Source organism: Rhinoderma darwinii, chromosome 13, assembly GCF_050947455.1.
Source record: "Rhinoderma darwinii isolate aRhiDar2 chromosome 13, aRhiDar2.hap1, whole genome shotgun sequence".
NCBI lineage: Eukaryota > Metazoa > Chordata > Amphibia > Anura > Rhinodermatidae > Rhinoderma > Rhinoderma darwinii.
This window is the reverse complement of record NC_134699.1, coordinates 59,453,719-59,466,403: the sequence shown is the minus strand read 5'-3', so window position 1 is coordinate 59,466,403 and position 12,685 is coordinate 59,453,719. Positions and strand designations below refer to the sequence as shown.

At 46.5% G+C, this 12,685-nt stretch overlaps 1 protein-coding gene across 2 annotated transcripts; it reads right to left on the bottom strand.

Annotated features, from left to right (window-relative positions):
* Nucleotides 1-328: 328 nt before the first annotated feature.
* TK1 (thymidine kinase 1) lies at nt 329-7,502 on the bottom strand. Of its 2 annotated transcripts, none has more exons than XM_075845219.1 (7): nt 7,322-7,502; nt 5,350-5,381; nt 5,148-5,261; nt 4,362-4,455; nt 4,181-4,270; nt 3,411-3,530; nt 329-1,185 (listed from the first exon to the last, which is right to left on the bottom strand). In XM_075845219.1, exons 1-7 carry the CDS (start codon nt 7,418-7,420, stop codon nt 1,003-1,005), a joined length of 732 nt encoding a protein of 243 aa, XP_075701334.1. In that variant the 5' UTR covers nt 7,421-7,502; the 3' UTR covers nt 329-1,002. The 2 variants fall into 2 exon arrangements, with proteins under 2 accessions (XP_075701334.1, XP_075701335.1); XM_075845220.1 differs by having other exon boundaries at nt 7,368-7,502.
* Between the last annotated feature and the right edge of the window lie 5,183 nt (nt 7,503-12,685).

Below are 12,685 nucleotides of genomic sequence, written 5' to 3'. Positions count from 1 at the left end.
TCACACAAACGTTAGAGGTGTCAGGATTGTGAATAGACATCGCTTCCCAGCTGGAACTGATGTCTATTAATGCGTGTGTGTGTGTGCATAGTGATCTAGTAAGATCACTATGTGCTGACTAAATGAATGGGGAAAAGTGTATGACACGGATTGGTCAGCGTCATACACTTCACTCCAGAACGCCCACTTGGCCATATAATAAAACACGCCCAGTTGTCTATTAAGAAACGAATTAGCATAGATCTAAAATAGGTCATAACTTCGTTAAAAATGATCGTTTTTCTAAATAAATAAAAAACTGCTGTAATCTACATTACAGCGCTGATCACATTATGTAGAAGATAGGCCACTTATGTGGTGACAAAGCCTCTTTAAACTCTAACTAAACATTTGACAAACTTCAGGCATGTCAGAAGTTTTGATTGGTGGGGATCCGAGCACTGAGACCCCCACCAATTGCTAATATGAAGCAGCACAAGTGCTTGCGTGAGCACTCAGCCGCTTCGTGTCGGTTCAGCTTTTTCCAAAAATCAATGTATCAGAGTACGGGCCCAATAGAGTCTATGAGCATGTACTCCGACACATAGGCTTTATGGCAAAAGCCGAACAGACGAGCGGCTGAGCGCTCACACAAGCGCTTCTGCTGCTTTGTTCTAGCGATTAGTGTGGGCCTCAGAAGTTTTGATTGGTGGGGATCTGAGCACTGACTTGTCACTAGGACATCAGAAGTTTGTCAAACATTCAGTTACAGTTTAATTGTAACAAAACACAACAATTCATTAGTTAGGTCAATAGTCCGTCAACTCCCGGGCAGAGTAAAAAAATAAAAATAAATGCAAAAAAAATATTTTAGACTAAAAAATGCCATTACTTTAAAACAACATTTTCAGCCATGCACCCTGCCTGCACCCATTGCCAGCAATTAGTAAGTGTGGCTTCAGCGCAATCCTCTGGCGCCACCTACTGACCAGATCCTCCACTGTCTGGAGCAAGTGCTTATGATTAAGAGCTCTGTAGCTGTGACAAAGGTTTCCGAGGTGTGAGGGATTTACAGCTGATTGGCGCAGATGCTTTGTCCTTAAGTGTGAGAAGCAGATTCTCCTTCCCCTCCCTCGGCTGCAGATTCCGGAAGTAGCACGGTCGGCAAACAGAGTGGTATTTGTCCGCTCCTCCAATTACCTCCACCTGCAGGAAGGAAAGGGTAGTGCAAAGTGAAAAATGGTTAAAGGACGAGTGTCGCGAAAAACATTTTTTTTATATCAATTTGCTTTGTTTTGTTAAAAAAAACAAAAAACTTTGTGTGTTTGTGTTTTACTTTTTTTCATTTTTTCACTTTTTCTTGTCTATGGGGCTGCTATTTTTTTTTCCATCTCTGTATGTGTCGTTTAACGACACACAGACATAGAATACGGCACATACATCCCCATAGTGAATGCGAACGGGACCCGTTCCATCCACTATGCTGTACGCCGTCTGTGTGGGAACGGCGCATGCGCCGCTCCCACACAGTCCAAATTGAAGGTCTTCGGCCGAGCGACGTCCGGCGCCATTTTCTTGTGGACCGGAAGCCGCGGCCGGACAGTAAGATTACTACTTCCGGTCGCAGCTTCCGGACTTATGCACTTGGAGCGGAGGTAGCAGACGGAGCGGAGGGAGCAGCGGCGGCGGCAGGAGCAGGTAAGTTATTTCTGTGTATGTACGTGTTTTCGTGTGTGATTACTACTGTATGTAAACGTACTACACTGTGTGTTCGCTCAAAAAATGGCGACAGCGTAGGAGGTTTGACCGTTCAATCCCCTCCTGTCTCCTGGCACTAGCCAGGATAAAGGAGGGGGGATTGTTTGAGCACACTATAGCAAGTGAGTTTTCTCAAATTTTGCAGCATAAAGCAATGTGGTTGCTTTACCACATGCCAATGCTGCAATTTTGGGAATCGCTCCATCTAGTGACCAGCACTGGGAAATGTTATAAATTAGAATCGAATTTATAATATTTCCTGACTCGTGAAAAAAGTAAAAAAAATTAGAACAATGTTTAATCACTTATACAGTAACTGTTTAACTAAAAAAAAAAAAAAATATATATATTTTTTTTCTAGCGACACATTACATTTAAAAAGCAACAGGACATTACTCTAAGTCCAGACCCCATACTAAGAGGCTCTGTCACCAGATTTTGCAACCCCTATCTGCTATTGCAGGAGATAGGCGCTGCAATGTAGATTACAGTAACGTTTTTATTTTTAAAAAACGAGCATTTTTGGCCAAGTTATGACCATTTTTGTATTTATGCAAATGAGGCTTGCAAAAGTACAACTGGGCGTGTATTGTGTGTACATCGGGGAGTTTTTACTTTTTACTAGCTGGGCGTTAGGAATGGGAGTGTATGATGCTGACGAATCAGCATCATCCACTTCTGTTCGTTACCACCCAGCTTCTGGCAGTGCAGACACAGCGTGTTCTCGAGAGATCACGCTGTGACGTCACTCACTTCCTGCCCCAGGTCCTGCATCGTGTCGGCCACATCGGCACCAGAGGCTACAGTTGATTCTGCAGCAGCATCAGCAGGTAAGTAGCTACATCGACTTACCTGCAAACGCCGATGCTGCTGCAGAATCAACTGTAGCCTCTGGTGCCGATGTGTCCTCGCTCGTCCGACACGATGCAGGATCTGGGGCAGGAAGTGAGTGACGTCACAGCGTGATCTCTGGAGAACACGCTGTGTGTCTGCACTGCCAGAAGCTGGGCGTTCTGAAGAGAAGTGGATGATACTTCTCGTCAGAACGCCCAGCTAGTAAAAGAAGTAAACACGCCCCGATGTACGCACATAATACACGCCCAGTTGGACTTTTACTGTAAACACGCCCAGTTGGACTTTTGCAAGCCTCATTTGCATAAATACAAAAATGGTCATAACTTGGCCAAAAATGCTCGTTTTAAAAAAAATAAAAACGTTCCTCTTATCTCCATTGCAGCGCCGATCTGCTGCAATAGCAGATAGGGGTTGCAAAATCTGGTGACAGAGCCTCTTTAACACATTAAGGGTATGTTCACATGTGGCAGAAATCTTGGTATTTAAAAATACATTCCATACATCTGAATGCAGTAATAGAATTCCCAGGATGCCCTGCTCTGTTGGAGTTTCAAAACAGAGGTGATCCAGAATGCAAATGACACACACACCCTGCGTGTCTGATCCTACAGTCTTTCCCCCTTCATTACAGCCCCTTCTTTTTGCTAGCCTATAAACAGTAGAAGAGGGGAACGATTTGTTTGTAGTCCATAACCACAGAGACAGGCCTGCATAGGAGCTGCATACACAAAATTATTGTATTTTTGCTAAAGTGTATATACCCTTAAATCTAGTACATTCTGTAAATGTGACCAGTAATATTCCACTACTATCGTTACCTCTTTCTCAGCTCCCAGTCGTTTGGTGTATGAGGCCTCCCGGTAGCACCCCATGCACACAGCATTCAGCTTTACCACACTCTCTGCTAAAGGCACTAAATTGAGGATGTCACCAAAAGCCTGTGAAAAAGACAAGACACAGAGGACGTCATCTACTGCACCAGTCCAGAAATCCATTTACCTATATCCTACTAGGAAATTCTGAGTTCCGTTCAGCATCCTCATCTCTTGGCCAAAGTGGAGAGCAGTTACAAAGGATATCTCTCGCTCTGGAGGACCGGTCCTGTGTTATACAGACAACCCATTGATCTGAATGGCCACTGTGTAATGCTTCATATCCCCTATGGTGGCACTGCAGGGAAACTGAACACTTACTGCCAGGTTTCCCCAAAGATAACAGCTGATCGCAGTGGGACACTGATCAGGGGGAGCCTTTCAACAAGTAGAGATTGTCCAAAGCTGAGAATCCCTTTAATAAGGTTAGAACCCAACAGAGAAAATCTAAAGAGACCTCCACCTACCAGAACAAGTGTCTCTAGACCCGTTCTACAAGCAGAGTGGTTGTTTGCACAGTGGTTTCCATTACTCCTATAGACTTTAACAGGCTGAAAGAGGCCGCCATTAGACACCTCCGCTAACAAAACGGTTGTGAAGTCACTGATATCAATGGAGAATTGAACTGGCGAGAGCAGCGAGAATAATGGTGCAGGCGATTATACAATAGCTACAAGGATCAGTCCACCATTGTGCAGTGTCTCCAGTTTACTCACCTTCCTCTGAAAAGTACCATCCAGTGCGGCTACGATTACAGTTTTGCCTTTATTGGCCATGTCTTCACAGAACTCGACAACATCTGGGAACTGCAAAAGTAAAAATAATAAAATTTAAAAAAAAATTCTCCCCCTCTATATTTCTAGATCTTATATTACTAAAAGTTCTGGCTACACTTACAAACTGGCCCTCATCGATTCCTATCACAGAGTAGATGAGCGCCTCCGAAAACACATCAGCCAGATTACACGCAGAAACGGCAGACATGGTGTGCCTGCGGAGACAGAAGGTTTAAATAATTCACACACCTAAGCTCCACCAGGGGGAGCTACTATAGAGATTACAGAGATCACCAGGAGCTGTAAAAATGCATATGTAGTGAGCTCCCCCTAGTGGTGACTGAATAATATCAATTAATCCTATGCAAGTAATTTGGAGCTCTAAATCAGTCTTCCTAAAAAACAAAAACACTGTCTTGCGTATACGGCTCATATGCTGACCTGTGTGTCTCCATGGTTACAGACAAACCAACCCTGTAGTCATGTCTCCTCTCCTACTGTCTGTTGATCAGCAAGAAGAGGAAGGACAGGAAAGTATAGGATTAAGACCAGGATCAGGCTACACTGGGTTTATTTATTTCGTATTATGTAGATACATAAATATGCATAGGTGCTGCATACATAAAACAAAAGCACACCTCTCTGCTCGCGTCCCCTAAGACAGACAAGCAGAGCGATTAGCTGAGCACTTCTGCCAATTTGTCTCTGCAATCAGTGACTGTCAAGACCTGGACCCACCCACCCCGAACGACAATCACCCTTTGCATTAACATCTGCAAAGTTGCTTCGTTTTCCATTTTCTAGAGATCGGAGAAAAAAAAAAACAGTTGGTTGCAAAAGTGAACACCCCCATTATATTGTCGCTATCACCATGGCTGTCTCCAAGAATAAGACGCGCTCTGCTTACCGGTCGTGAGTGGCTAGCTGCTCCTTGCTGTAGCGTGTGTCTTTGGCGTACTTTATCAGGATACATCTATACTGCGCTACCTGAAACCGCCGCACTCTACGCATCAGCTCCGTGCTGCAAACAGACGAGCAAATATAAAGGGTAAACGTCAGAAAATCATCACCCCCATCATCCTCACCCACGGAGAAGGAATGGCTCTTACCTTTTCCCTGAAAACATGGGCCCAAGAATCACCTGAAAGACAAGTAGAAGGAGGTTACATTTCCCGCGTCACACGAGGCCGGGTTTACAGCAATTGCCTTTGGTGAACGGATTATAGGGAATTGTATTTCTAGCAATTAAAGTGCTTTATTTATGCGCAGAAACACTGGGGTCCTGAGAGGGAGACCCGGCCCCTATTACCCAGTACATGGCATGATCTCGTATTCTAGGGTCGCCATTCACCCGCAGGTGACCAATTCCTCCCGCAATGACAGCAGATTACTAGGGGTTCTAGCAGCCAGACCCCCCCCCCCCTCCCCACAAGCAATCGTGAGGTGAGAACAGCCGCGCTCATGAGGGCAAACCAGTCATAACCCTGTCCTTCAACCCGACTGACAGTCAATACGCTTCCTTACGGCGGTAACTAACGGGCCTCACTCTTCAGCACCGCCAAGGAATAAATCCCAGCATGGGCATCTAATGACAGCTCAGCTCCTGCTCTAAGGGTAAGGCCAAGTTCACCCTGAAAAATGCATCAAAACCACTTGCCATTGAGATCAATGGGAAAACACATTGTAGTGCATACGAGGCGCTTTATTTACACTCTAGTGTTTAACCCATTCCCGACATACAGTTACGTTATAGTCAGGTAGGGAAAGTATGGAACGGGCTCACGCAGTGACCCCGCTTCATACGATGCTGGTGTCGGCTGTATGTTACAGCTGACACTGAGTAATGAATGGCATCGCGCTCGAGCGCGATCTCGCTCGTTTAACTCGTTAAATGCCATGGTCAACAGCGACCGCAGCATTTAAATAGTTAGAAAGAGGGGGGCAACCCCCTCTAACAGCTCATCGCTGCACCCGCAACGCAATCGCAGGGGGGCAATGGTTGCTATGGCTGCCTGGGGGCCTAATGAAGACCCCAGGTCCGCCATCTTTGTAAACCTATCTTAATAGTTGCCTGTTAGAATCACGATATACTGCAATACATCAGTATTGCAGTATATCGTGCAAGCGATCTAACGATCACTGGTTGAAGTCTCCTATGGGGGACTAATAAAAAAAAGTAAAAATGAGTTAAAGTTGGTTTTTTTTGTGTAAAATATAAATAAGTTATTAAACGTTCAAAAAAAACCTTTTCCCATTTTCCCCCTAGAGCATAGTAAAAAAATTAAGTAAATAAACATAATTGGTATCGCCGCGTCCATAAAAGTCTGATCTATTACAATTTATCATTATTTAACCCGCACGGTGAACGCCGTAAAAAAAAAAAAAAAATGTAAACGCCAGAATCTCTATTTTTTGGTCACCTCATCTCCCACAAAAAATGAAAGTGATCAAAACGTTGCATTTATGCCAAAATGATATTAAAAACTACAACTCGTCCCACAAAAATCAAGCCCTCATAGTACTATATAGACGGAAAAATAAAGGCGTTATGGCTTCCGGAATGTGGGGAGGAAAAAAAACGAACATGAAAATCTGAAAAAACCTGTGACTCTCCGTTGTCCTTGCATTACCTTCTGAGGCAGATGATTTTTTTTCTGCCTGCAAAAAACTGCGTGTGAAAAGAGCTTAACAAAAAAGCATGCCACTTTTTTTCCCCGTGAGCAACCAAATGCCACCCGGGAATAAAAAGCGGATTTTGATATGGAAACTGCACAAACAATCCTTTTTTTATTATTTATTGAAAAAAAAAAAAAATATATAAAATTACTGATTATGGAAAGAGCCAAAAAGGAGAACAAAAACCTGGTCATTGAGGGGTTAAGGGACTGACGTCACTGTTCCTTTAAGAAAGTATATAAAAAGGTTAAATCGGGTGCCCTTTAGATATGTTGTGCCCACATGGCGGTGCCCAGGGGGTCATTTACTTACACAACGCTGCTCCAAAAATATTCACCCCTCAAAGGTCAAAAGACATCAATAAACAAATATAAAGGCGCTTCCTATACAGCCGGCGGTACATACACAATATATACACTGCCTATGACGCAGCGGGGAGCTGGATACTCGCCTGGATCTGACCACGTATCTTGCTGGGGGAGACGGGCATGATTTCGGCCACATTGAGGCAGTTCATGTCTGCGGAGCTGAGGGGGAAAAAGACCGGAGAGCGGGAAACCAGCGCTGACACTGTGGAGCGCCAAGAATTTCAAATGCGATCCCGCTCTGTATCAGAAAACCCAGCCAGCCAAACAGCAGCTTGTATTAACTCCCACCATCCAGTCCATAGCCAATCAGGAACAATAAAGCAACCGTGAGCCACACCTCTAACCCCGCACAATGTCCGCCAATGCACATCCAGCTCAGCCCACACAATATAATGCTCCCAGAGAGCCACCAACACAGTATAATGCCCCACACAGTCTCATGCCCCATAGTGCCCCACGCAGTCTAATGTCCCATAGTGCCCCACGCAGTCTAATGCCCCATAGTGCCCCACACAGTCTAATGTCCCATAGTGCCCCACACAGTCTAATGCCCCATAGTGCCCCACGCAGTCTAATGTCCCATAGTGCCCCACACAGTCTCATGCCCCATAGTGCCCCACGCAGTCTAATGCCCCATAGTGCCCCACACAGTCTAATGTCCCATAGTGCCCCACACAGTCTAATGCCCCATAGTGCCCCACGCAGTCTAATGCCCCATAGTGCCCCACACAGTCTAATGTCCCATAGTGCCCCACACAGTCTAATGCCCCATAGTGCCCCACACAGTCTAATGCCCCATAGTGCCCCACGCAGTCTAATGCCCTATAGCTGCCCTAAAACCATATAATGCCCCATTGCTGTCCCCACATAGTATAATGCCCCCTACAGCTGCCCCACACAGTATAATGCCCTATAGCTGCCCTAATACAGTATAATACCCCACAGATGCTCCTATACAGTATAATGCCCCCTACAGCTGCCCCACACAGTATAATGCCCTATAGCTGCCCTAATACAGTATAATACCCCCACAGATGCCCCTATACAGTATAATGCCCCAATAGCTTCTCCCATACATTATAATGCCCCCACAGCTACCCCTATACAGTTTGCCCCCATACAGTATAATGTCCAAATAGCTTCTCCATACAATATAATGCCCCATAGCTGCCCCCACACAGTATAACAACCCTTAGCTGCCCCTATACAATATAATGCTCCATAACTGCCCCCACACAGTATAATCTCCCAATAGCAGCTGCCATACCCACTATAATGCCCCCATATTGCCCAAAAAAAAAAAAGTTAAAAATACTTACCTAACTTCGTTCCCATGACAAGTGGATGAGATCCCTCTGCTCCTCCGGTCTGTGCTATGAGCCGCTCGCGCAGACAGGCGCAATGACGTTGCTGCATCGCGCCTGTCTGTGCCGAGCTGCTCCCAACTAGTGTTATACAGTGAATGCTGAAGTAGGGAGCTGTTGGCTTCCTGCTCCAGCATTGGATTCAACTGTATCTGCACCCTGAGGAGCCGGGAACATACCACCGGCCGCCCAGGACAGTGGGACACCGCCTGGGACATATACACCATACCTCTGATCTTTCAAGTATCGCAAAGAGGGACAATCGATGCGGCACGCAATTTTTTTATTTTAAGCCACGCCTCTAACCCCGCCCATACAAACCCTGTTCAGCCACGCAGTATCATGCTCCCATAGTGCCTCCCCACAGTATAATGCCCCCATAGAACCCCCAGACAGTATAATGCCACTATAGCTGCCGCCCACAGAGTATAATGCTAAATAGCTGCCCCCGCACAGTATAATGCCCCCATACATACACCCATACAGGATAAGCCAACACAGATGACCCAATACAGTATAATACCCACACAGATGCCACCATAAAGTATAATGCCCCATAGCTGTCCACCTACAGCATAATGACCCATAGCTGCCTCATTACAACATAATGCCCCCATAGCTGCCCCCATACAGTATAATGCCCACACAGATGCCCCCATACAGTATAGCTGCCCCATATTGCAACAATGCCCTGTAGATAGAGCCACCGTGCTTACTGTAGATAGTGCCCACATAGATGGTGCTAGTGCTCACATACCACCACAGTGCGCACATAGTGCCACAGTGCCCACATATAAAGTACCACAGTGCCCATGTAGGTGGTGCCAATATAGTGCCATAGTGCCCATGTAGATAGTGCCACAGTGTCCACATAGTGCCACAGTGCCCAGATATTAAGTGCCTATTCCCACATATAAAGTGCCAGTGTCCATGTAGATGGTGCCCATATAGTGCCACAGTGGCCATGTAGATAGTGCCACACCCGCCTTGAAGATAGCGCCACCCTACCTGTAGATAGCGCTAACCCCCGCCTCCTGTAGATCCATTGGGGCTCCCTCTAGGAGCGAAATCCCCAGCCAGAGCACTCTCCAGAAGTGGGAAACCCTGGCCAGAGCGTTGGCAATGCCCTAGCCAGGGATTCCGCTTCAGGAAGAGCCCCTGACGACGCTGTCCATTTATGGACAGTGACGCCATGGGCTTCTCCAGGAGGGGAATCCCCGACCAGAGCGTCGGCAATGCTCTGGCCGGGGATTCTGCTTCAGGGAGAGCCCCTGTCGTCACTGTCCGTATGTGGACAGTGACGCCAGGTGCTTCTCCAGGAGGGGAATTCCTGGCCAGAGCGTCGGTCACGTTGTGGCCAGGAATTCCTCTCCAGGAGGGGCAATCCCCGGCCAGAGCGTCAGCAATGCTTTGACCGGAGATACCGCTTCAGGAAGAGCCCCTGACGTCACTGTCCATATATGGACAGTGACGTCAGGGGCTTCCCCAAAAGGGGAATTCCCGGCCAGAGCGTCGGCAATGCTCTGGCTGGGGATTCCGCCTCAGGAAGAGCCCCTGACGCCACTGTCCATACATGGACAGTGACACCAGGAACTTCCCCAGGAGGGGAATCCCTGGCCAGGGCGTCGGTCACGCTGTGGGCGGTGATTTCTCTCCAGTTGACAATGCTCTGGCTGGGGATTCCGCTTCAGGAAGAGCCCCTGACGCCACTGTCCATACATGGACAGTGACACCAGGGGCTTCCCCAGGAGGGGAATGCCTGGCCAGGGCGTCGGTCACGCTGTGGCCGGTGATTTCTCTCCAGTTGACAATGCTCTGGCTGGGGATTCCGCTTCAGGAAGAGCCCCTGACGCCACTTTCCATATATGGACAGTGACGCCAGGGGCTTCTCCAGGAGGGGAATACCCGGCTAAAGCGTTGGCAATGCTCTGTCCGGGGATTCCACTTCAGGAAGAGCCTCTGTCATCACTGTCCACATATGGACAGTCACACCAGGGGCTTCACCAGGAGCTATGGCTTCTGTTTGCCTTTCCGTTGATAGGTTCCCCTGACGGAAAGGACTGACGGAACCCATTATCGGAACCTAAGCCAGAGAGCATACCTATATACAGTACAAGCTAGAGAGTGCCCCCAATATACAGTACCACCCAGAGAACATCCCCATATACAGTACAATCAAGAGAGTGCCCCATGTACAGTACCAGAGAGTATGCCCATATACAGTACAAGCTAGAGAGGGCCCCCATGTACAGTACCAGACAGAGAGTACCCCCACATACAGTACCAGAGAGCATCTCTTTATACAGTATCAACTAAAGAGTACCTCATAAAGAGTACCAGCCAGAGAGCATCCCCGTATAAAATACAAGCTAGAGAGTGCCCCCCCATATACAGTACCAGCCAGAGAGCATCCTCATATACAAACAAGCTACAAAGTGCCCCCATATTCAGTACCAAACAGAGAGCATCCCAATATATACTACAAGCTAGAGTGCCCCCACATACAGGACTAGACACAGATAATTCCCATATACAGTGAAGGAAATAAGTATTTGATCCCTTGCTGATTTTGTATGTTTGCCCACTGTCAAAGACATGAACAGTCTAAAATTTTTAGGCTAGGTTAATTTTACCAGTGAGAGATAGATTATATTTAAAAAAAAACAGAAAATCACATAGTCAAAATTATATATATTTATTTGCATTGTGCACAGAGAAATAAGTATTTGATCTCTTTGGCAAACAAATATGACTGCCTGATTTGAACGATTAAAATAAATTTATTAAGATATTCTTAAAAATGGGCCCTTAGAGCCAAATTAACAGGCTCAATCATTAGGTCAGCTATTATAATATATATGCTGAATCCCAATGATTGACTAGTAATAGCGCCGTACCACGCTACACCTTGCGCTATGTTGCGCTCGTCCGGCTCTTAAAGCCACGTACAATACTCTGGTCAGCAATAGGGTCAAAACCTCCAAGGTTTGGTAGCAAGCCCCCTATTACAAGATCACTGACCAGTATTCTTCTCAAAGTTAAATTGTTAGTTGTGATACTCTATCGTTAATCCTACGCGTTTCAGAACCACCGTTACTGGTGGAACCTCTTCAGGGATTATTAGTGTTAAACGATAATTTTTGATTTAAATGCCGGAGCGCACGGTTGTGTGCATTAATGAACCTCCCGGCCCGTGCACGATCAAGATATAATGGTCGCACACGAGCCGGCGAGGTGCCGGTCTTTTAAGCGGCTAGGGCCCGCCCCCCATACTGACATGCCCCCGGCGTACCACCAATCCACATCCGACACGTCACTCAGGACCTGTCAGGATTGTGGCACGCCTCCAATTTTCGGCAGCCAATAGGGTATATGTAAGACGACTAGCGTCCCTAGTAACGCTGGAGATCCACAAGCGGATCTAATACTTCAATGGGGAACATTAAACTGTGAGTGGATGCAATGTCCTAAGCAGAGGACAATGCGCCGAACAAACGGCCCAAGACCCCCACTACTACTACCAGATTGCAGAGTGAACACAGTGCACGGCATAAGATCGTCTGAATGACACCACAGTTGCGTCTCGTTGTTATGACGACCACCGGACGCATACATATCACTGGGTAGGTTACAAGCATGCAACGCCACTCCTCAACGATATCGAAATGTTTAAACCTCCACAGACATCTACAAGGTCTTCTAGGGTGTACTTATTACTATATCAAGGTGGTACATAACCATAGTACGAAGTAATTAGACAGCTACCCTGACTCACAAACCATGTATCCTTACAGTGTTCTATCTCTCCCTGGATTTAGATTAACCCCTTCTCGTGTATACTAAAGGGGACAAAATCAACCAGCTTGTAATTCAAGGGTACACGGGTTCCTAGACGTTAACCTTTGTGGATGACAAAACGATGTCATAGAAAACAAGCATAAGAAATTTGTTCGTTCATACCCAGGGGAGCAGTGGTGCGCAGTCGAAAAATCCACTGTGCTTCCTTTTGAAGGATAATTTTATTCAAATTCCCTCCT

Coding starts and splice junctions, on each gene's coding strand:
- TK1 (XM_075845219.1), bottom strand. CDS start 7,420: ATGTGGCCGAAATCATGCCCGTCTCCCCCAGCAAGATACGTGGTCAGA. Junction 5,382..7,321: donor ATAGGCAGTGTATATATTGT/GTATGTACCGCC, acceptor CTTGTCTTTCAG/GTGATTCTTGGGCCCATGTT. Junction 1,186..3,410: donor GACTGGGAGCTGAGAAAGAG/GTAACGATAGTA, acceptor TCCTTCCTGCAG/GTGGAGGTAATTGGAGGAGC.